Source organism: Eublepharis macularius, chromosome 10, assembly GCF_028583425.1.
Source record: "Eublepharis macularius isolate TG4126 chromosome 10, MPM_Emac_v1.0, whole genome shotgun sequence".
Classification (NCBI taxonomy): Eukaryota; Metazoa; Chordata; class Lepidosauria; order Squamata; family Eublepharidae; genus Eublepharis; species Eublepharis macularius.
Window position 1 is genome coordinate 2,099,958 of NC_072799.1, and position 24,469 is coordinate 2,124,426.

Here is a 24,469-nt window from a genome sequence, read left to right on the forward strand (position 1 = left end):
CTTACCTTGACATGGCCAACCTGGCCACCTGGCTCCATGCTTTGGTAACGTCAAAACTTGACTATTGTAATGCACTATAAATTGGTCTCCCGTCTAAGTTAATTAGGAGGCTTCAATTGGTGCAAAATGCTGTGGCTCAACTGTTAGCTGGACCGAGCAGGAGCATGAACATCACTCCCATCCTACAGTCACTCCATTGGCTACCCATCAGTTACCGTGCTCAGTTCAAGGTATTGGTTATTACATACAAAGCTCTTCATGGCCTTGGCCCAGCATACCTACGGAACCGCCTCCCTCCCTATGTCCCTCCACGGCAGCTTCGCTCATCTGAACAGGGTCTCCTGCAGGTGCCAGCCTGCACATGGGCGAAACCAACAGCAGCCCGTACAGGTACATTCTCTGTGGTAGCCCCACCTTGTGGAACGGCCTGCCTGAAGTTAGGAGAGACCCCTCTCCCCTGGCTTTCTGCAAACGATGTTCCATGTATTGGATTCTTGCTAATGCCATGTCTTTGTAAACTTGTATTTAATTACCCCATGGCATTGTTTATGGAAATGTCCTTGATACTGATTGTACTAATCTCATACCGTGTAATCTGCCTTGAGTCCCAATGAGAAAAGTGAACTATAAATGACATAAATCCATCAATCAAATTTATTTTGCAGCAATGGACTAACACAGCTACCCCTTTGCAATCAGCATAAACATATCCATTTTTATACAGATGTATAGTCTGATTTTTGTGGCCCTTTCACTTAATGGGACTAGACGGTCTTGGACAACTGGTTTTTATTGTTAATGTTTTTATTGTAATCAAAATGTATTACATGGTTTTTGTTTTTGGATTCTACAGGGGCTAGAAATCAATGAGCTTAGACCAGAGTTACTTTGTACAGGATTATATGTAAATCTCTGTGCCTACCTGCTGCCATCTTGTTGGAATAGGGAGGGCTAATATTGCCCAGGATGGGATGCAGACCCTGGCACATGTTCTCAGATATATTTATATTTCTATATCGAACAGTTGGAAAGGAGAAGTATTAATAGCTTTACCTGCAGAGTAATTTAGTTTGATATTTAGAAACCATGTATGAATGACTGCTTGCATTGTTTCTAAGTGAGAAACAATACAAATTAGTTTGTAGTTTACATTTGTATGTTTTGTATGTTTGTGGACTGAAATAAAAAAAAATTAAAAGGAGGTGTGCTCAAGACTTTAATGCGAGTTGTTGTTTCGGCTCTCAAAGTCGATTTTTGGCTGATAACACTGCACAGCTTTGAGGGAACGTTGCTCATGGGGTGTCTGTTGTGGGAGGAAGAAGGGAAGGTGACTGCAAGCTGCTCAGAGACTCCTTCGGGTAGTGAAGGGTGGGGTATACAACTCTTCTTTGAAATAGAGGAGTTGCTGCCCCGCTGTTTCCCTCTCTGTCCTGCTGCTCACAAAAGAACCTGGTGTGGTCTGCACCCTTGAGGCTTCCTCAGATGAGACCGCTTGATCCTCTCATATTGCAACCTCCTGATTCACAGCACCAGGCCACCAGCACAAGCGACTGAATGGGCAAGTGGAGGTAAACCCTTGCTTTTGCTGAGGCCGCTGCCTGCTGCTTCGTTAGAACCGAGCACATGAGAAAGAATCCCAGTCTTTAGATCCTCCAAAAATGTGTCAAGGCCGACATGAGACAGATTGTCTCCACGTATGTTCAACACAGGGAATCTGTTGGGCATTTCAACGTGCCTAATCACCGCACCCCCAACGCTGGAAATGAATCTCCCCACAACAGAATTCACTTCCCGATGCACCCTTTCGACTTCTAAAGCTCTTTCTGTTTTCGGCCAGATTCTCTGTGGCAGCATCTCGGACCACAGCAGTCTGACTATGGGGAAGGCTTCTCTGAGGAAAAGCACTTCTTTTTTTATTATTCCACTTAATTCGGGCCACGGAGTCCTCAGTAAGTCCTTCTCACCCAGATGAACGATCAGCACATCTGGGGCCTGACTCTGCGCGGCCAGATTCTGCAATGTGGGCACAAGCCGAGTCCAGGTCATGTCTTCTTGGCCGTGCCACTCCAGAACGACGCTTTGCTCCAGCGGATCTAGTGGTGAAAAGAGTCTTTTTTGCAACGCCCACTTCTGGGCTGAGGTCACCAAAGAGTCCCCACAAATCCAGACTCGAGGCTTAGCGACCCGTCCAGGAGTTCCTGCAGACAATCGAAGGAAAAGGAAAACCACAGAACGTCAATCCAGACAAGGAGCTCAAGCTTCTGAATGAGAGACTGGTAAGAGTCACACGATGCACTGACTGCAAATGCAAAATGCCACCCCCAGCCCCCCAGACAGCCCCCAGATAGAGTTTCCTATAGGGAATAGTGGCTGAACGAACCCAGATTTCTCTGATCTGTCCAAGCTGGATCAGAGAATCTTGCCCGGATTTTAGGAATCCCAGATTTGGAGGGTGGGGTGGGTGGGTTGCACACCCCTAAGCGTCACCCCATGCTATCAAAAGACCCGACACAGCCAAACCAAAATAGCGGGGGAAAAGAACTCCTCTGCATTCAGTTCAACATTGACCAAGACAGTGAACCTGATTTACATTGTTACCTGCTAATCACAATTGCAGGTCTGCTGTCACCACACCTGCAAAGTCTGTTGAGAGCTTGGAAACACCAAGAGACTGCCCTGTATCTCTGCTGAGCGTTTTATAAGGGGAAGACAAATATTTTACAAGGCGAGTACAAGCCCCCGTATTATCCCTTAATTTCTGGCTGAAAGCAGGACCCGAAGGCCACGTTCCTCACAGAACGCTCCCCCTCCACATGCGCTTCCGCACTTCATCCCATCCTCCACACACCCCAGAAAAACCCTCAACCATTACTCACCCGAGCAAGTAGGCAGGCTTCCAACAACCAGCTCCTGCTCCACCTCCTGGTTCTCTGACTTGCTGCTTCCTGGCTGGGAGCTTGAACCGGCCACCCCTGAGTTTTCAGCCTCGCTACTCGCGGGCTGGGGACTCACAGCGCCCTCTTCTGCATTTGGCTGCATACTCAGCGCTTCCTGGGAAGACGAGACCATTTCATCCTCCTGTGTTGCAATTTCATGACTCACGGAGAGAAGGCCGCCAGCAGCAGCAGCAGCAGCAGCTGGAGAGGCAGGTGGGGGTAAGCTCGTGCCTTGGTTTAGTTCGCCACCTGTTGCTCCACGGGGCTGGAGCATGTATGCAAGGATCCCATTCTTTATATCCTCCAAAAATATGTCAAGGGCAGCATCAGACAGGTTCAATTCATCAATACACAACTCAGGGGAAATGTTAGGGTGTTTAATCAAGGCACCCCCATGGCTTCTGACAGACTGTCCAGCAATACCATTCACTTTCTTCCGCTGCTTCTCTCTTTTCCCCCCATGCCACCTCCCCCATGGAATCATCTCTGACCAAACCACTTTGACTTTGGGGAATTCTTTTTTAAATTGAAAGAAGTGCCTTTTCAGTGTGCCAAGTAAGCCACGCCAAGTATATGCTTTATCATTCTCCCCCAGGTGGATGATCAACACATCTGGGACCTGAGTCTGATTCCTTAAAAACGGCAGGAACTCATCCCACATCAAGTTTTCCTGCCCATGCCACTCCAGAATGATGCTCTCCTCCAAGCTCAGCTGTGAGCCAATTCTCGTGGCGGCTGCCCGCTTTTGGGCAGAAACTATCAGAGATTCCCCACAAATCCAGACTCGAAGCTTAGAGGCCTGTCCAGGAGTTCCTGTGGAAAATTAAAAGGAAGAAGAAAACCCCAGAAAGTTAGTCCACGGAGGGAGCTCAAGCTTCTGACTCAGATACTCACAAACAAGAACCGGCATTCCCCCCTCCCCCACTTCTTTCTCTTCCCCTTCCCTGAAAGTCCCCATAGCCGCTCACCTTTTCCTGCCTCATCCCCACTCACCAGCCAGCCTACCTTTATCTCCCCCCAACCCATCTTCAATTTTCCTTCCTTCCCCCCAGCAACCTCTACCTGGGAAGACTATAGCTCAGTCGTGTGGTGTTGGGTCACTGGACCAAGCCAGTTCCATAGTGGGGAACCTGCAAGGACTTGCATGGGGGTGCCCCCTATTGTCCCCTGTATCCCCTTCCCTACATCACATCCTCTCTTTCCTCCTAGCAACCCCGTATCTTCACCCTTCTCCCCTTCCCATCCACTAACCAAACTTTTATCTGCCCCCCATCTTCAGCCCTTTTTCTTTTTTTTCCTCTCTTTTCTTTCTTTCTTTCTTTCTTAATTAAATTCTTTGTTTATGCACCACCCTTATCCACAATGAGGACCCAAAACAGTTCACTTCATTCTCCTCTCCATGTTTATCCTCAGAACAACCACATGGTCATAGATCCAGGGGAGTCGGCCGTGTCAGTCTGTAGTTGCAAAATAGTAAAGAGTCCAGCAGCACCTTTAAGACTCACCAACTTTACTGTAGCACAAGCTTTCGAGAACTTATGCTACAGATGCATCTGACGAAGAGAGCTGTGGTTCTCAAAAGCTTGTGCCTCAATAAAGTTGGTTAACATGCTACTGGACTCTTTACTGCATGTGAGCAAGGGCAGACTGGAGATGAAAAACCCTGGAAAAGGGCTCTTCCTCCAGCCCACCCTGTCCCTGCTCATCCAAAGGAGAATGGAAGAGAGGAAGAAGTATAACAGGAATATGGATCAGACCACACTATACCCTAGTTTATCTTGCAGCCGTCGACATGGCGTCACTTTTTGCTTGGCAGAATGTCACACGATTGAAAGACTAAAGAATCAGCTAAATCTAAAACCAATCATATTTTTATATTGTTCTCCTATGTGAAATGTTTCTGTTTATAGTAGATGCTAATTAGTATGAAAGATGCTAACCCAGACAGCAGATCAGGGGTTTGATGAAGGAAACCTCATGAAGATCTAGGTGAGAAAAATATTTATCTATGTGCTTATTTAAAATTTAGCATATTTCATAGTAGATCTGATCTTAAATCTGTCTTAGATTTATTTGAGAGATGTTAGGAGAGTTCATTCTTGTTGCATGTAATTGTTCATGACTAATAGATTTTATTTTAATAATCCTTTATAATTTAGGATCTTGCTTATTTAAAAGATCAAGAGTTTATTTCAATAAAGAATAAACCTTTAAAAGAAGCCCCTGTGTGCCTTGACGGGCAGGCACCATCGCGTTCCTTGACTGGCAGAGACCTCATGCCGGCAGAGTCCCACTGCCCCTACTTCTCCTTGTGTGAGCCAAGCTGTTCATGCAGTGAGTTCCCATGGCAGAATGAGGATTCAAATCTGGTTCTCCCAGATCCTAACCCAAAGCTATAACCGCTACACCACACTGACCTTTGTGGGGTAGCTGTTGTCATATGGTAGCCAGGCCTGGCCCTGATAAGTCTTTGTCCAAAGGCCAGAACAGTCCTAGAAAGGGCCTTGTCCCTATCTTGCCTTTCACTGGCAGAAACCAAATGTAGAACCTTGGCAAAAATGTTGGGGTTGCCTAGCAACAGTCACTGAGGGCATCTGTTTGTAAAAACTACAGGTGCTCCTTCTGACCTCCTGATTTTTTCCCCCAGATTTTTCTGAAAACCTGAGACACTTCTCAGGTATGTAGAAAGACTTGTCTTGTGACACCTGGAAACCAGAGGTATGCTGCTTTTAAAACAGGAAGGTCTGTCCCTTGTAATTTTCTTTATTAGACCAAACTTCATTTTGTGTGTGTGTGTGTACCATGGTATCATGAACAGCCTTGCTCGGATAGCGATGGAGGACATTCCTAGGAGGACATTCCTAACACAGAACGTTCCTCCTCGACATGCACAAATCCACCCTCACCACCCCTGACTCCTAGATTCTGGGATAAAATCAGAGTCAGTGAAGCATCAAAATATTCCTCACTTGGGTTCTCTGCCTTCCTGGTCGCAGAGTGAACTCGCTCAGGGTTTTGACCACCTTCGCTCGTGCTTGCTTGCCTGGAAGACACTTCTTTCGAATCCAGGTGGTCCACGCAGGAAGCCGTCTGTGGATGGGACACGAAGCCACTCGTGGAGGTCCTCTGCTGGAGGTTGGGACTTACCCCACTTGGCTTTTCTGACTTTGAAGTCGCAGAATGAACTCGCTCAGGGTTTTGACCACCTTTGCTCGTGACTGCCTGCCTAGAAGACACTTCTTTCGAATCCAAGATAGCGGGAAGGTGGTCCACGCAGGAAGCCGTCTGTGGATGAGACACGAAGCCACTCGTGGAGGTCCTCTGCTGGAGGTTGGGACTTACCCCACTTGGCTTCTCTGCCTTCCTGGTCGCAGAATGAACTTGCTTGGGGTTTTGACCACCTTCGCTTGTGCTTGCTTGCCTGGATGACACTTCTTTCGAATCCAAGACAGCTTCAGTTATCTGCGTTGCAACCAACTGGATCATGGAGACAAGATCCGAAGGCACAGCTGACATGTCCACTGCCTCAGCGGCAAGCCACGCAGAGCCCCTTCCTCGGTGAAGTCTCCCACCTGCTGCTTCTCCACCCTGAAACAATGCCATAACTTGAGGCACACTTTTTTCTGTAAGAGAAGCCAGTGCCGAGTGCTCAGACTCATCACACGTCTGCCCTTTGGGCGCCAGTATCTCTCGTTTCGGCTCTTGGCTTCCTGTCTCATCCGCAGACGGCTTCTGACACGAACCGCCTTCTCTCGTCTGCTCCAAATCTTCACGTCTCTTTTCCCGGCAATCAGAACTACTGTGGGTCTGCTTCCGTTCATCAAGCCTTTTTTCTGAACAAGGAGTCCTGGTACGTTGTCTCTCTGTAGGCATGACAAAAGTAGGAATAATTATGGTACAGGGCTTAGAGCAGTGGACGAAGACTGAATCGCCATGCACACCTCCCTTAACACAGCTGAGGGTGGGGAATCACCTTACACTCAGGATTTAGCAGTAACTAGGAGACTCCGACTGGTGCAAAATGCTGCAGCTCGACTGTTATCAGGAGCAAGCAGGAGCATGAACATCGCCCCCATCCTGCACTCATTCCACTGACTACCCATTAGTTACTGTGCTCAGTTCAAGGTACTGGTTATCACAAACCTCTCCACGGCCTTGGTCCGGCATACCTATGGGACCGGCTCCCTCCCTATGCTCCTTCACAGCAGCTTCACTCTTCTGAACAGGGTCTCCTGCAGGTGCCACCCTGCCCACGGGCGAAATGGACTGCAGCCCGTACATGGGCTTCCTCTGTGGTAGACCTCACCCCCAGACAAAGTGAGCTTGACTTCAATTAATCCATTAGGCTTTAAGCTGCCAAGAGAGGCCTCTTGGGGTTCACTATGGGACAGCTGCTGTTACCTCTCGGTAAAATGCAAAGAAGTGCTTCTTTGCAGTTTCCTTGGTTCTTCCCGGGGAAGACTCTTGGTTGCTTTTTAGGAGTTACCTCTGAGCACTGCAGACAAGCTCAGGAATTGCAGCCAGAAAAGCACAGCCATCTTGTTACCTGGAGATCTACTTGTGTTTCCTGATCTTCTCTCCTTGCTGGAGGAACTCCAAGACTGTCTACTTGAATTCAGGGTATCCTGCGGAGACCTTGCCCTGGGCCTGGGGCTTGGAAGGCGCCTGGGACTTCGACTTCTTGGCCAGCTCGTCTTGTAATACCCAGAGCTCCTTGATGGCGATCGAGTCCGATGCCTGGCCTGGTCCGAGCTTAAGTATCTTGAATCTTCTGGGCTTGGACTGGCAGAACGGCGCCTTGATGTGCCCCTCTCCTCTCCGTCCCCTTTGCCTCTGCGAAACAGGAAGATGTCAAGATTTTCTCAAACATGTTTCTTATGAAAGCAATACACTCACTAAGCTATTACTTTGCCTCCAGCTACTCTATCTGGAGCATTAACCAACTGGGCCACAAGTCCTCCCTCCTGAGAAGCAAAAAATACACGTCACAATAGAAATCCTGCCTGTGCCCAAGAGCGCAATTTGGAGAGTTCCTGTTGTGTACAGAGAATGAAATGCCAGGTGAGGACAACGGGCACAGGCACTCCAATCCCTACTTGGTCAAAAGATTCATTGTGGGCCAAGAACACTCTCGGCTTTCAACTATCCCAAAGGATAGCTTGTCTGAAAATGAACTGGAGGAGAGAAGAAATAAATACGCTATCCTGAGTCCTTGGCAGGAAGAGAGCTTCTTTTCAGCTGGAACGCAATGGAACAGCGTCCTGGCGCCTTTTGAAAATGGTCACATGGCCGGTGGCCCCATCCCCTGATCTCCAGACAGAGGGGAGTCCTGGCAGGAGGTGGTGCTCCTGATACCATGTGGTACCAGGAGCACCACCTCCTGCCAGGAGTTGCCCCTGTGCTTGCAACTCACTGAGTTCCACCACTTCTTTTCCCAGAAAAAAAGCCCTGGGGAGGAAGGATGGGATAAAAAATGTGAGACGGAGGAAAACTGAAATGCAGACAGATCTGAAAAGGTGAGAAATGTTACGGCTATTTGAAGACAAGACAGATTTCAAGGGGCAAACGTGCTTGTAACGTTTACAAAGGAAGGGACTGCCCTAATCTGCCGCGGCACCATTTAGCCTTCCTGCTCTCCTGCTTGGAACCCTGGACTCTGCTCCTGAGCAAGGAACACCTGAAGGGGCTTGCCGAGAAATGCCCCAGCTCCAGCCGCTCTGTTCAGTGCGCAGCTTCCCCCCCCCCCCCGCCCCGCCCCGCTTAAAGCATCCCCAAGTGTATTCTCACGTAACCGATGCTATGAGGTTGGACCAGAAAACGCCTGGCACTCGGTTGGCTTCAGACCCATATTCAGGCACAGAATTCCACTTGGAAAAATCCTAAGGGTTTCTTTTGAAAACACTGACTATTATGGTGAATGTTCCTACTTCAGCTGACTGAACCGGATGAGAATTTCACACCCTTCCGTGCTCCGGGTGCAGCATTTCATCTCTCAGCTAACTGACCACGGTGGTGGAAAGTGCTATCAAGTTGCAGCTGACTTACAGGTACCCATAGGGTTTTCGAGAATGCAATTAGATGATAAGGAACAAATACTATTTTGCCCAAAGTGTTATGAAGGAAAACAATCACGGTTTAAACAGTACCTTTTGGACGAAGAGCTGACTTCAGGATGCCAGTCCGGGCGCCTGTTTCGAGAACACCCGTGTCAGTAATCCGGTTAACAGTGTGGCGCTTTCAATACGAAACACTTCCCGAGCAGAAGGAAGGTTGAGGGACCCCGTTCCCAGGGAGGGTTCCCAGGCCAGGGGTGCCGCCTTTGCTCTCCCGGCACCTCCCCTTCCCACTCTGTCTTTCCTGTTCCTGAGAGGGAGAAACCCACCTGGTGGTCATCACTGCAACCCACCACCCTCTCGCCTAGCAAGCTGCGCTTCCCCTTCTCAGGCAGTGTGGAGCTCCGACAGATCAGGAGACCCTGCGGCCCTGAATGCATCCTCACAAAAGGGGCACTCAGGGTCTGTGGAGTGCTCCAAGGAAAAGAGGGACACGAGTCCCTTCTTCAGATCAGGGGTCTGAAGGAGGGAGCCTCACTCTGCACTCTGAATATCTTGTTGGTCTCTAAGGTACTATACTGGGACTGAAATCCTGCCTTCTTCAGATGAGTTTCTTTGGTCCAGTTTTAAGGACACAAAGGAGGAAAAGTTCAGATTTCTGCCCAACATCAGAATTTTATAAACCTCTATCAGCTCTGCCCCCTTCAGCTGCCTGGCAACGAATTAAAAAGTACACGGTTTGCCCTTCAGTTCCACCCCCTCAATGCAGATATAGTGATTCTGAAGGAACTCGTGAAGGACGTTAAGCAGATGTGTTCTCAACAAGACACTTTCTTCTTTCACATGTTTTGTAATTCCACTTAATACATGTTTTAAATGAGTTTATACTGACCAATCTATGGTTTTCCAGAGAACTCCAAGATGTCTTTTCAACACTAGGAGGTATGGTTGGTTGTTTTTATGCATTCAGCTACTTGCTACCCCATTTCCTTCTTTGTTTTCTGACTGAACATATGGCCCGTGTTTCTTGCTCAGAACTGTAGGAAGCTACTCAGCATAAAGAGTGTGAGGGGCCCTTCCTTATTCTATTTGCAACTATTCAGCCTAAAAACTGATTTTTAGACGCATGAGGAAACATGCAGAGGGTTACACACAGCATGGCTCACTTCAGCTGAATAAACAGAGGCCATAACAAGAACACTGGAAGAAAGTACAGTAACCAGACTTTCTGTGACTTCACTGCACAATTTAAGTCAAAGGCCTTACTGCAAGCGGAGCCTGTGACAATTCTCAGTATGGAGACCGGTCTTCTGATGCTGAATCCAGTCCTACAAGAGAGAAAGAGAGAAGTGTAAGGTGCCCAAACTGAACTGAAGTCAACTTACCACAAACACCCCTCACCAACAATACCACCTGGGAACCTCTTCACATGGCAAGAGATGGACGAGCTACTCAAACCAGCCGTTTCTTTTCCAAGGCTTCATACTGTTCACAAATATGATCTTGGAGACGTTAACGTGTGTATCACAATTTGGCAGTCTCCACAAATACATCTAATTTATATCATTGCTCTGACAGTCTGAGCCTCCAGACTGGTGCTGCATGAAGGGAAGCCAAGAATTATACAGGGCAGCTGTCTCTCACGATGGACAGGAGAGCATTTTAGGAGGAGCACAGCTATGAAAACGGAAGAAGTGGAAGAACTGAACAACACTACCCAGTTTCCATGATAAACTTAAGTATTTCTCAGGGAGGAGTACGTGTGGCTACACAAAGATACAAAGCAACCCACTACACGCTACTGAGAAATCTTCAAGGAAGGGAGAATGTAAAGGAGCCACCCCCAAACACAGGCCTGTTGCTAAATTATTTCTGAGGCCCAGCAATGCAGAAACACTGGGAAACGAGAGCCAAACACAACTGCGAATATCTCTGAGACAAGGAGAGAAACGCCAGATTTTCCTTATCCTCAAAGGATTTCTGGCACGCCTCTAGGACGCTGGGGTTACTCCCCTGCCTGTGGAGCAAAGTAAGGGCCTTGAATACACAAACTCACAAATGACGGTGATGTGGTTGTGGGTGTGCGTCTGCGTGTTTTGAAAGTTATACTAGGTTTTTATTCCATCTCTTTGTATGGCCATTTCTGGTGTCCCTCCCAAGTACCTTCCCTGCTTGGGAGGCCAGTACCGCCATGTCCCAACCTCAGTCTCAGTTAAGGGACTCCTGGCACGGAACAGAGATGACTGCCCTTCAAAGGAGGGAAATACGTTCAGAAATATGATCTTGGAGATGTTAATGTGTGAATCACAATTTGGAGCGCCACTGCAGTCGACCCAAATACATCTAATGTATATGTTTCCTCTAACAGTCGGAGCCTCCAGACTGGTGCTTTGCATACAGTCGTATGTTCGTTCTTGCATAAACCACAATCATATATTTTACCTGCCTGTGTCCTGAGTTACTTGCCTAAAGTATACACGCAATCTGAATGGACCCGAGGCTGATAAGCCTCACAGAAACAGAGACCAGAGCCTTTCGGGTACTCTTACGCAGAATGCTTTTTTGGGGGAAAGAGGTGGTGGGATTCAGTGGCGTAGTGTGGGTTGCCAGCACCTGGGCCAACTCCTGGCAGGAGCTGGCACCCCTGGCACCACATGCACGCATGCTCCTGGGACCGTGCGATGACGTCACTTCCGAGAAGCACTCCCACAATTTGGGCCTGCTCGCCTCCCCACTCCTTCCCTGGCAGCCCTCCAGTGCAGCCACCTGCATTGCTGCCACCAGCTCGGTGCACTCCTCAGCCAGCAGCTGCTGCAGGAGGTCCAGCTCGGTGCCCATCAAGCAGGCCATCTCGTCAGCTCTGCAGGTGTTAAGGGCAGCCTCCCGTGGACGCAGCGCAGGCTCTCCTTGTAGGGTTGCTAGCCTCCAGGTGGTGGCTGGAGATGTCCCAGAATCACAACTGATCTCCAGGCCATAAAGATTAGTTCCCTTGGAGAAAATGGCTGCTTTGGAGGGTGGGCTCCATGGCATTATCCCCTGCTGTGGTCCCTCCCTTTTCCAAATCCTGTCCTCTCCAGGCTCCCCGCCCCCCATCTCCGGGAATTTCCAGCTGGCAATCTTAACGCTATGGCATTATACCTTGATGAAAACCCTCTCCTCCCCAGTTTTTTTTAAAAACTGCCTGCTTTTTTAAAAAAGTCAGTTGCTTTGGAGAGGTTCTACTTCCATCGGCGCTAGATTACCGGGGGTGGGGTGACGTTTCCTTCCCTTTGGAAGCTCCCAGGAATGCAAAAAGCGCAACGCTGTGTACAGAGACTTGGGCCGAAGCCCCGCCGCAATGCCCTGCTCGACTCCAGGGCAGTACCACACACTATGGAAAGCCCAGAGCAGCCACAGGGGACCCACAAAGCGCAGGCTGGGCGAGTGGGAAGGAAGGCGGGCGAGCTGTGGCCAGAGCGACCATCTCCGGGCGAGACCCGTGAGGAGCACGGGGATCAAGGAAGGGACGAGCAAACGCGCACCCTCGGGCTGGCTGGCTGGGGGCGGCACCCCCAAGGTCCAAGCAAGCCCATGAGCTCGGATGGCCTGGGCGCAGGGCTGGAGCAGAGGAGCCCCAGGAAGGGGAAGTGCCCGCACCTGGTCTCTGCAACTGGGACAGGAAATCTCCTGCACTGACTGGCCACGCCTGCTGCTTCATCGCCCAGTGTGCCCTAGTGGGCGAGGAGGTCCTCTTCTGCCTCCAGCAGGGGGAAAGCGCTTGAGGAAATGGTGGTCGAGGCAGCCCCTCCATGGCAAGCTGGGGCACAGGACCCACTCCTGATCTGCCCCCGCTGAGGCTTACTATGCCGAGAAAGAGCCGGGCGCCTTGGGCTGCATGCAGTGCGGGAGTGGGGCCCCCAGATACCACGTGATTCCTTTCGAGAGGTCCCGGAACTGCGTTCCACCGCATTCGGGCAGAAAAGAAAGCCCTGCTCCTAAGGGTCCTGAAGTGGCTGTGATTCAGCATTCAGGAATGAGAGTCAGGGCCATGGCACTAAGCTCCCCCTGGGCTAAATATCTCTGTGCAGCCACTTCAAACGTGGGTGGGACCAGAGACACCAGTCAAAGGACTCTCCGCCCCTTAGCCTGCGGCTTCCAGCCTGAGGCCTGCGCTGGGCAGCCTCATCAATCAGGGCCAGCCCACAAACGGTTCATTTGGGCATTTTTACTTTATTGCTCCTTTAACTTGTAATTAGCATTTGGCTATCTGTCTGTGACCTGATTGGTGCTGTGGAAATTGTCGCTCTGCAACCAGGGACCAGTCTACTAGTTGCTGTCAGTTTGCTGCTTGGGTTTGCCTCTTACCATAGGCATGTAAAGAGTGCAACCTCCCTTGATCTTTCCCTAGTACTAAGCTGATATTTCTGCTAAGAATAATATGCCAGCAGCAAGAAGATCTTTAAGCAAATCTGGAAGTTTTTATTCATAAAGGCAAAACAAAACAAAACAAAACAAAAAAACAGTTGAGCAAGGCACCAGATATGGGCCCAGCTCACTGGCTGCTAGAGCACTATAGAGATAGATACAGAATACAAGTTAGCATGCAAGATACAACAATATTATAAGATAACTACAGAAAAACAAACTTCCCTCCCCCTCCCATTCCAGAGCTCTGGGACCACTCCGTTGCACAACCACAAGCTCAAGCTGGCCTTTGCGTGTTGGCAAGTGAGGGGTACCGAGTTCTTGTTTCGTCCCTCTTTTATAGGGAAATATCAAAGACTTGCCTCATTAACATCTTAATCAATCACATTGTCTTTGCTCTTGAAAGCTTTCAAGCGTTAAAGCTCCCTTCGTCGGACACCTCTGATTCTCAAAAGCTCAGGTGCCCCTGGACTCAATTCCTACTGTTCTGCAGAAGACCAACATGGCTACGCACCTAAAACTAAACCAAGTTACGTCAGCATCTTATCCATTAACATAACAGTGCAACAGGTCCTGAAAATAATCCATAGAAAATCCAGACAGTTTTTACCCAAACTAATCATATATGCTGGGCTGGGAGGCGTTAACTCACCTTTTTATCTTTACAGTCTTCATGACACAGAGAACAAAGGTGAGGAAATATTCTAGGAGTCATGGCATGATAATCATTCATCTGTGATGGAGTGGGAAGTTTCTTCGTCTTCTGCAATTCAGTGTGTGAAAAAACTGGAAGCCAAGAGGCTTTCACCACACCGAACGGGGACTCAAAATGGTCCTTGTACTCCTTTCGAACATAATTCTGGCCATCTGTGGTCCAATGAGGACGATTAGGAGGATCTGACCTGGATGCCTGCGGAAATTTTTCCACGCTCTCGTCCATTGCTACGCATGAATTGCTGACATTCCTTTCAAGGGGTTCTGTGTTATATTCATACTTGCTTTTATGGCCATAATCAATCACCTGTTTCTTTACAGTGGGACCACGGTCACCTGCACTGCAAAGCCTTTCTCTTTCTGCACTCTTAGAAGGTGGAGTGGGTGCCTCAAGAGCCATTTTGCGCTTTCGGAGAGCCTTTAACAGCGAAGGCATGTTTTCAGGGGTCAGCTGACTGTCGGGAAGGTGACTCAGTTCCTCCAGGTCTTCACTGGATAAGCTAAACCTTGCCAAGAGATTCATCTCAGAGGAGTCAAGGAAACAGCTCTGAATGCTAGTATTAGGATCCACAATCCTTCCTGAAGCTGACTGGCTCGGGCTATTATTTTCACTTGGAAACTGATTATCCCAATGGGAAGAGCAGCCCTCTGTTTTCTGCAGATGATCCATATCGGTCCTTTTGTTGACCTGGTTCCCTTCTGTGTTGAGTGATCTAAATGTCCTGCTTTAATTTCTGTTTCCGTCAATCAATGGAGGAATCCATGAGGAGGACCAGAAGGGAAACGTTCAAAGAACAGCTGGTCCCAGTTGCAGAACCAGAAACAGCTCACAAGGGATCGGGTCTCCTTGTCCTGGAATTAAGTTTCCTTTAGGATTAAACAAATATTCAGGAAGATCTCATTTAACAAAGCAGCAGATACCACAGAATTCTATGAAGCTATTGAGTTCAAGGAATGAAGACCCAATTCAATCTGAAGAGCAGGGAGCTCGAAAGGAGGAAGTCCCAGCAGAAGTGGGCTGCCAAGGCCAAAGTTCAGCGAATCCACAAGTGTGCAGATCTTGCCAAGAATCCCACAAAGCTAAAAGTTAAAATACAAATATTAGACAATTACCTTAAGCATATTCTATAGGAGCAGTTCAACTGATAAGCAAATTGTTTTGGGCAAAACTCATAAACTGTTTCATTTTTTCAATACAACTAAGTACTAATTTTAGCCGGAGCTTCAAGTGTTTTGGCAAAAAGATGGTCCTTCCCATTGCCAAACCCAATGAACCTCCACATTTAGAGGCAGCAAAAGCCAGGGTCCCAAGGCAGCAATACCTGGGAAGGCCTTGACTTGGCCTCTAAGGCCTGTTGAGGCTGGACGCTGTGTGAGATGGCACGCTGGACTAGATGGACCACGGGTCTGATCCCACAGGGCTCGATGTCCTTTAAAAATACAAGTGTAACTGACACAGATATTCAAGTGTAATGGATCGTTAAGCTTCTAACTTATTCTACTCAGTATAGACGACTATAAACAGTACGGTGTGTGCACATGGCATTGAAAGCTACTCATCCAACTGCTGTCCTGAGTGATTTGCAAGACAGTTCTCTCACTACAACATTTGGTGAGAAAGAAAAAGCCAAATTACTGCAGTTTCAAACACACACACAGATATCAATTCTCAAGAGGCAATTAAGCAGAGGGGAAAGGCAGTAACAGAGGGCCAAGGAATTGTTGCAGTAAGGCTATTCTGGGGAAGCCCGGTGTCAGGATCTGAATGCTCTCTTGTATACTTAACCGACTCCATATTTAATCCTTTCAGTGTTCAGTGCTTTCTTCCCCAGGTGCAAAGGTTCCCAGGCAGCTATCTCACAGACCTGCATTGTTTTGGCTACCGACGTTCCACCAAGAACCGGCCTTGGGGAAGCTTTCGCTTTCGCAGCTTCAAAGGGAATGTTTTGAGAACTATGGGGGGAGGATGGGTCAGCGATGGTATTAACTATGTATCTCTTGCTTTGCTTGGCATTGGTAACAATGCACATGTACCAACCTGGATATTGCATTCAGGCCAGTGGACTATAATAATCTTTTTCTTCATTAAATGCTTTTTGGAAACAATGGACTTTTGTCTAATTGCAGAAGGCAGACTGGAGTAAGGATTTTATCTAGCCACAGTTCTGACATTTTGTTACCAATCACCTCTCCCATGCCTCAGCCGGATCAAACGGACTCCAAAGCTGTCCCACCCCGGGACCCTTTGTTTGACCCGTATGCCTCTCCCGGTCCTAGAGGCTCGGGATCTTCTCAAGTTGTACCAAGGGAACAAGGATCCACGGTTACAACCATTTTCACCCTCGCTCCTAGTTCGGAAAGGACGAGGCCCAGCGCGTTAACCGTTCCACGCAGTGGGGGGCCCGGCCCAGAGAGACGAGAGAGCGGAGGATCAGCGCGATGTTTACCCAAATACAGTTGGATAGCCGGCGTAGCCTGGGATCTATACCGGAGCAAGCTGAGGGCCGTCCGTGGCTGTTCTGGAATCGGACGGCCGAACAAGCAGAAGGGGACACCTCTCAGCGAGGGGCTCTAAGCTGGGACTATGCCGAAGTCACCCCAAGGGTGGGGGAACCCGATGTCGGAGAACATCATTGGGCACAGCTCCAGAGCAGGACAATTGCCGTTGATTCTGGAATTTCGGCAATCACTGGATTAACTAAAGGTGTACTTGCGGCGCGATCGCAGGAAGAACAAGGGGTAGAAGCGCCCCTGCCGTGGCAACAGACACTGAGTTCGGAACACCCACCAACCCTTCCAACTACCGGGGATACGGGGGATCCGCAGCAGCCTACAGATAGAGTACAGAGGTTGGAGAATAGACTACAAAGCATGGAAGAGAGTCTAGCCAACGCAGTACATCTGCTTTCAGTGTTAGTGGTGTCAGGTCCAGACTGCTTTCTTGTATGCTTTTGCTTAACTGACTCCATTTTAATCCTTTCAGTGTGTAAGTGCTCTCTTCCAGGTGCCAAGATTCCCAGGCAGCTATCTCGCAGAAAAGGATTGTTTTGGCTACCGACGTTCCACCAAGAACCGGCCTTGGGAGCTTCTCGCTCTTCCGACTTCAAAGGGGTTGTTTTGAGAACTGTGGGGGGAGGTTGGGCCTGCTGTGATCTGTTACTCTGTACCTCATGCTTTGCTTGTCATTGGTAACAAGACATATGTACCATCCTGAATTTTGTATTCAGGCTCGTGGACTATAATGAACTAATTCTTCAGTAAAAGCCTTTTGGAAACAATGGACTGTTGTCTAATTGCAGGAGGTAGTCTGGAGTAAGGACGTTATCTAGCCACAAGTCTGACAAGTGGCGGGGGACAAAGACAGAGCCCCGCCAACAGGCCTGCCCGGCATCAGCCAGAGCCTGGCTAACTTGCAGGACCAGATATGGCCGCAGCAACCATTAGAAACGGGCGAGGAGATTGGGGCCACTGGAGGGGGATCCCTCATGGCGGGAGAAGGAGGAGGACCGTGTCCGGATGACCTCTATCCAGACCAGCCCGCCACCACAGATAGAAGCAGCAGCAGCGAGGAGACGGAGGAGGAGGAAGAACCGCTGGTCCAACCGAGCGACCCAACTTCCCCTATAAGGCCTCCGCCAACCACCCAGGCGAGCCAGCCAACCACACCAACGGTGGTTCCAAGAACTTTGCCGGCGCAACCACAGGGGCCTCCTTCCCCTATAATTCAACCGCCGACAACTCAAGCGAACCATCCAACTACGCCGCGGGTGGTCCAAGGAACTCAGACTTCACCGAGAGGACCTCACCCCACTCGACCAGCGCCAACCCGGCCGACGCCGAGACAGCCGACGCCGAGGGGGCCCTTGCCAACTCCCGGGCCAATACCATCCATGGGGCCGGTGGCCCCTCCACCCCTGCAACCTTTACACCCGCAACCTTTACACCCGCAACCGACGCCGAGACAACCTGTCCCCCAACCTCAACCGCATTCTCATCCGCGTCAGCCACCGTTGCAACTGGGGCCCCTGGACGCTTATCCCATGCCAGTCCAGACCCACGGACAGGATCTACCCATGGGATGGGTCAAACTGGACGCGACTTTTGATGGAGACCCGTCCAAGTTGGGATTTTTCCTGGTACAAGTGGTGCAATTTTTTAATCGTTGGGGACACCTCTTTGGAAGCGAAGCCAGCCAGATAGAGCATCTGGGATCGCGTCTCCAAGGCAAAGCGGCTGACTGGTATGTGGGACTGTATAATGTGGGGGCCTCCGAGCTGGAAACTCTCCAGGGGTTAGTGGATGCTATCCGGGCGCAATATGAGGATCCCTTAGAGGAAACCAGGGCTAGAACAGAGCTGCAAGCGATCAGGCAAGGCAATATGTCGGTTAGAGACTATGCTACTCAATTCCGACAGCTTGCGGCCAAATGCCCGAGGTGCGAGGAATCCACCAAGATCATTTTGTACAAACAAGGGTTAAACCTGAAATTGCTAGATCGAGCGCTCATGCAGGACAACCCGCCTACACTGCTAGGTTGGATACAGTTGACTTGTGAAGTCGAAAACCGACTCCTCGAAGTGCGCCTAGCGGAACAACATCAACAACCCCCGAGCCACCGACGCTCCTCCACACCGTTATCCTTGAGAGGGAGCAGGGGAGCTGGATATGCCACCCGTGGAGCGAGAGATGCTAGATGGCAGCAGGGATTGTGCTTACAGTGCGGCCAGAGTGGCCATTTCGCAGCGCAATGCCCATATCGGCCTGTGCAAAGACCTCCGCTCCAATTACGGCGCCCGGCTCCCCTAACCAACCCAGCGCTGTCGCGCCCTACTCCTGTACCTAGAGCTGCCCCGAGAAGTAAGGGGGCGCCAAGAAAAAGCTTCCCAGAGAGAGGATTAGAGTTGGAGGAGATCACTGAAGATGATCAACTAGCCATGATCGGGGGAGAGAATCCCGAGAGCCCGGAATCGGGAAACGAAATGGATCTGTCGTAAAAGGACCCAAACGGCAGATCGCACGTCAGTTTGGTCAGGTGTTACACCGACCCCCGGGGTCCATTCTCTTCATTCCTGTAACGTTAGTAAATTCGGACAAGAAGATGCACATCCGTGTGCAAGCCCTGATTGATTCGGGCTGCTCGAGAGACATTACTGCACCTGCCTTAGTCAATGGGCTGGTGCTTCCAGTAAAAGATTTGGATGTACCTGTCATTTTTGAACAAATGGATGGCACTAATATGAATCCGGTTACCACAGAGACTGTTCCGATCATTACCGGTATGGGGTCACATTGGGAAACCAGAACCTTCGTCATTAGTGCCACAGCCAAATATCCCCTGATACTGGGAAGTCGATGGTTGTGCGATCACAACCCCCACATCAATTGGGCCGAAGGAAGCATTACGTTCACCCATGAATCCTGCAAAAAGCATCCATCGTTGGGATCAGAACTGGGGAAAAAATCCCACTATGTCTGAGTCAGCTCTACTCACCCAAGAAGAAATTAACCAAATACCTAAACAATATAGGGCATTCACCCAAGCCTTCACAGAAGAAGAGGCCAATACCCTCCCTCCGCATAGGAGGACGGACTGTGCTGTGGAAATTTTACCAGGAGCCACACTGCCCAAGGGTCGTTTATACCCTATGAGCCCCAACAAAAGAGACGAACTTAGAAAATTCATCGATCTCAATTTACAAAGAGGTTTCATCCGCCCGGCCAATAGTCCCCATGCAGCCCCAGTGTTATTCGTGAAAAAGAAAGATGGGGGCTTACGACTGTGTACCGATTTTCGGGGACTAAATGCGGTGTCCGCTAGTAATGCCTACCCCATTCCACTCATCAAAGATCTACTCAATGTTGTGGCCCAAGGTAAGATCTTTACAAAATTAGATTTAAAAGATGCTTACTTCCATGTTCGTATTCGAGAAGGGGATGAATGGAAAACCGCGTTCAATACCCCACTCGGACAATATGAATATTTAGTTATGCCTTTTGGCTTGACTGGTGCCCCCTCGGTGTTCATGTCCATGATCAATGAAGTACTGCATGAATTTTTGTACCAAGGGGTAGTGGTGTATCTTGATGATGTGTTAATTTACTCAGAAACGGAGGAGGAACATGTGGAACTTGTAAAAAAAGTACTGACCACACTCATGAATAACAAATTGCCTATTAAACTCTCGAAATGTGAGTTCCACAAACCTAAACTCACCTATCTGGGCTATTGTATATCGTCAGAGGGTTTAAAAATGGACCCAGCAAAAATACAAGCGGTGCTAAATTGGCAGATTCCCTCTACTCAAAAAGAATTGCAATCGTTTCTAGGGTTTGCCAATTTCTATAGAGAATTCATTGCTAATTTCGCCCAGACCACACTCCCCTTGACAGAACTGTTAAAAACAAAAGACAAAGGGGAGCAAGCAAAGAAACCCGGGGCGAGGCTATCGAGGAAGCCTTTCCACCCCAACTTGGAGGGACTACATGAGCTCACCCTCTTCATCCTGGGATGGTTAATTGGCATAATGGAAAAAGACAGGCCTGCCACTTTCTGTGAGGCCGCCCACACTGCACGCTTCTGGCTGGCTTCTGAGATGCTGCAGGTCTCTCGGCTGAGGCTCCCTTGGGGCAGACGGGAGCTCTGGCACTGGGGCAGCAGCTCTGAAAGGCAGTCGGGGGGGGGACACACCAATGCCCCCCCCGTCCGATGCCCCCAGCAGCCAGAAGGGGAGTCCGGCCTTTGGACCATCACAGCATCCAGGGCGCCAGCTCTCTGCCGCTTCCTACAACAGCCCTGCGAGGGAGGCCTCTGTGACATGATGATGATGCCTTCCTGCATTCAGAGATAGGAGGTCGCCCCGACCCCGAGCGCTGAGGAGGGCAGCCTCCCCTGTGGCCTCGCGTTGCCACCTCCAGCCCAGGATGGTCCTGGAAGTTCGGGGGCGAAGCCTGGGATGGGGCGTCGCGTAGCCTTCACGGTGCCCCCATCTGAGCCGCTCCCCGTCGCCTGGAAGCCGGCTGCCATTCCGGGAGAACTCCCGGGCCGCCTGGAGGTTGGCAAGGCCCCTGGGGCAGCCCCTCCCCCACAGAAGGCCCGCGCCTCAGGGCCGCCTCGCGAAGCTCCCCCTGCGCAGGACAGGCGACTCTTGCCGGGCCCCGGGCGGGAGCGGAGCGGCCTCCTTCCCTTGGCCTTCCCCAGCCCGCCCGGCGCCCCTCGCCGCCCCTCACCTCACTCCGCCGCCTCAGGAAACCTCCGAGGCGTCGCCTGCTCTGCGCCTGCGCCAGGAAGGGACGCATGCGCGGCAAGGGGAAGATCCTAGAGGTCCTGTCAGGGGCGGAGCGCGGGCACCACACTTCCGGTTGCTGTGCGAAGGGCGCTGCGTGGGCGGGGGGACCTCCCTGGATCTGCAGCGCGCCTCGAGGTTGCACAGAGCTCTTCAGAGGAGACAACGCGAGGCAGATCCAGAAGGGAGGACGGGCTGAGAAGGGGCTGGGAAAGGGCCAGGTTCCCGAAGGACGCTGCCGCTGGAACGGCAGGGGGGCGAGTGCACCCCACTTCTCGTTCCTGGCCCCTCATTTCGGATCACGAATGACGTTCCGACAGCGCTTCGGGCCACTCTCAGATGGGGCACTGGCAGATGCTGGCGGCTGTGCTCTGCAGCGATGCCATGCCCCAAAGCAAGACCTTCCCCCGGGAGCATCCCAGAATAAGGCGCCGAGGGCTCCTGCTTGCATCCCTCAGCTCTTCGCCAGGCACACTGAGGGGGGTCCCGGGGGCGCTCAAAATCAAGGACTTGGAATGGAGGTTGGCAAGGCCACTGGGGCAGCCCTTCACACACACGAAGCCGGCGCCCGCGGTGACAGCTTGGAGGCTACAGCCTATTGCAGGGTTGCAAGCTGATTAAATACCAATATTGATTCATATTTAAGTATTTATATCCTGTTCCCCCCCCCCCCGCCCGAAGGACAAAGCGCTGTAAACAATACAAACTATATAATTCGACTAACAAACAACCCCATAATGTATCTTGGACTGGCCCGAATCTTCTAGCTGCTTTCATTAGTGGTGGAGAGTGCTATCAAGTCATAGCTGACTTATGGCGCCCCCTGCTGGGTTTTCAAGGCAGGGGCCTAACAGATCGAGGAGTCGCTCTCTCCCAAGTCACTCTCTGTCACTGCCTGCCTCTGCAACCCTGGTCTTCCTTCAAGGTCTCCCATCAAATTACAAACCAAAGTCAACCCTGCTTGACTTCTGAAACTACAGAAAAAAACTTTTAAGACCTTTGCAACTGAAGTTGACAGAACCCAGCCTACAAAATTATTATTCTCCCGGTTTATCTTCCTATATTGGGTCCAGAATATGACAGGCTCGCCTCTGCCCCTCCCAGGAACTGCGGTCCAGAGGAGTTAGCTGTGTTAATCTGGAGGCTCGGGAGGGCGAAGCCTGGGAAGGGACGTCGCGTGGCCTTCACAGTGCCCCCATCCGAGCCGGCCCTTCCCTCCTGCAGAGCCGCTCCCCCTCGCCTGGAGGCCGGCTGCCATTCCGGGAGAACTCCCGGGCCGCCTGGAGGTTGGCAAGGCCACTGAGGCAGCCTCCCTCCCTCCCGCACAAGGCCGGCGCCTCAAGGCCACCTCGCCAAGCTTCCCCTGGGCAAGACAGGGCGCCGTTGCCGGGTCCCGGGCGAGAGCGGAGCGGTGCGGCCCCTTCCCTTCCTCTTCCCCAGGCCGGCCGGGCCCCCCGCCACCCCTCACCTCCCTCCGCCGCCTCAGGGAACCTCCGACGCGCCGCCCCACTCTGCGCCTGCGCCGGGAAGGAACGCATGCGCAGGAAAGGGAGCTCCTACAGGTCCGGCGCGGGGCAGAGCGCAGGCTCGTAACACTTCCGGTTGCTGTGCGAAGGCACGGTGCATGGGAGCCTTCCTGGGTCTGCAGCGCGTCTCGGGGTTGCACAGAGTTCTTCGGCGGAGACCAGAAGGGAGGGCAGGCGGAGGAGGAGCAAGGAAAGGACCGGGATCACGAGGGGCGCTACCGCTGGAAAGGCAGGGTGTGGTGCAGGGATCAGAGTGCCCCCCAAGCCCTCGTTCCTGGGCCCTCATTCTGGATCACGAATGATACGCCAACAGGGAACGGGGTAAAAGTCGTAACGGGCATTAAGCAAATAGTGGTACCACCAAAAAACACTGGGAAGCATTAAAGACACTGCAGAAAAACGATTTGAGCAGGGGAAGAGCTGAACTCGCCTGCTTTTATTAACCCCTTTCTCTGCCAAAATACTTCCAGAACAGAGTAAAACAGACTGGAATGGGCACTAAAGAATTGCTAGGGCCACAAGAAGCACTGGGAAGCATTAAAGGCACCGGAAAACAATATTCTATAAATGGAAACACTGAACTGGCACATACTTAGCCCTTTTCCTGCCAAAACGCTCCCAGAACAGACTAAAACAGACTGGAAGGGGCACTAGAGAAATGCTAGGACCACAAAACACGGTGGGAAGCATGAAAGACAAAGTAGTCTGCAGTTCGGCTTGCCAACAGTTCTGGAGAGAAATGTCTTGTCCCTTTAATAGAGGAAACTGGCTGCTGAAGCTGTTCTTGGTATGGAATGACCAGGAGACACTTAAAGACAGGACATGCGTTTATACCAATATACCCTTGTTCGCAGAAAAATCTTGAACTAAGCATGGCAGTTACAGTCCATCCAAACTAGCCATCAACTCTTCCACTTGCTCAGACATGGCACAGAAACTGTCTGAAATATGGGGTTGCCAAGCTCCATAAAAACATAGGGATGAACGATGGGCAAGTTCTGGAAAGGACAGCCTGCCAGATTTTCGGTAGGGGAGAACAATAGAGAATTGGTTCAGAACAGCAGGTAGTAGGGGGGCGTGCAGTGGCTCATGGCTGAAAGTGCACCCAGACCATGTTGTCAGGATGTCAGTTCTCTAGCCAGAGTTACACCATATTAACTTGTGTTATAGTCAGTAGTTGTCTAATTTTCCTCCCTCCAGGCCCAGGTGTCGTCCAGGCCGCTCATACCCATGGGAGCGAAGAGTCCTTATCTATCCAGTCCAGCCAACGACCTTGATGTCCTCGTCTTCTCATACCTTCGCAGACTGGACTAGGGGGGAGGCTGGGACTGGGTGTTTGAAGTGTTGTAACTTTAGTTTTGCATGCCATTCTCAACAAAGCTTTCGTTCAGCCAAGGGCCTCTAAGGCCTTTGGATTATGGACACCTGTATCCTGAGCGTTGTCTTTCAATAAACCTTTTGGAATCAAGAAACTTTGTGCTTCTTGCAGAAGGGGGGAGACGAATTCTAGATGACTGGGATTCCATAGTCTGACACATGTCAGCCCCCCAATT

At 50.6% G+C, this 24,469-nt stretch overlaps 1 protein-coding gene across 2 annotated transcripts; it reads right to left on the reverse strand.

Moving 5' to 3' along the window:
• Nucleotides 1-640: 640 nt before the first annotated feature.
• LOC129336593 (uncharacterized) lies at nt 641-22,892 on the reverse strand. 2 transcript variants are annotated; one of them, XM_054989783.1, is made up of 8 exons: nt 22,859-22,892; nt 14,046-15,187; nt 10,256-10,317; nt 9,083-9,124; nt 7,483-7,769; nt 5,906-6,799; nt 2,877-3,749; nt 641-2,198 (listed from the first exon to the last, which is right to left on the reverse strand). In XM_054989783.1, the coding sequence occupies exons 2-8, from the start codon at nt 14,775-14,777 to the stop codon at nt 1,522-1,524; spliced, it is 3,567 nt and encodes a 1,188-aa protein (XP_054845758.1). In that variant the 5' UTR covers nt 14,778-15,187; nt 22,859-22,892; the 3' UTR covers nt 641-1,521. The 2 variants fall into 2 exon arrangements, with proteins under 2 accessions (XP_054845758.1, XP_054845757.1); XM_054989782.1 differs by lacking the exon at nt 22,859-22,892 and adding an exon at nt 21,335-21,381.
• Between the last annotated feature and the right edge of the window lie 1,577 nt (nt 22,893-24,469).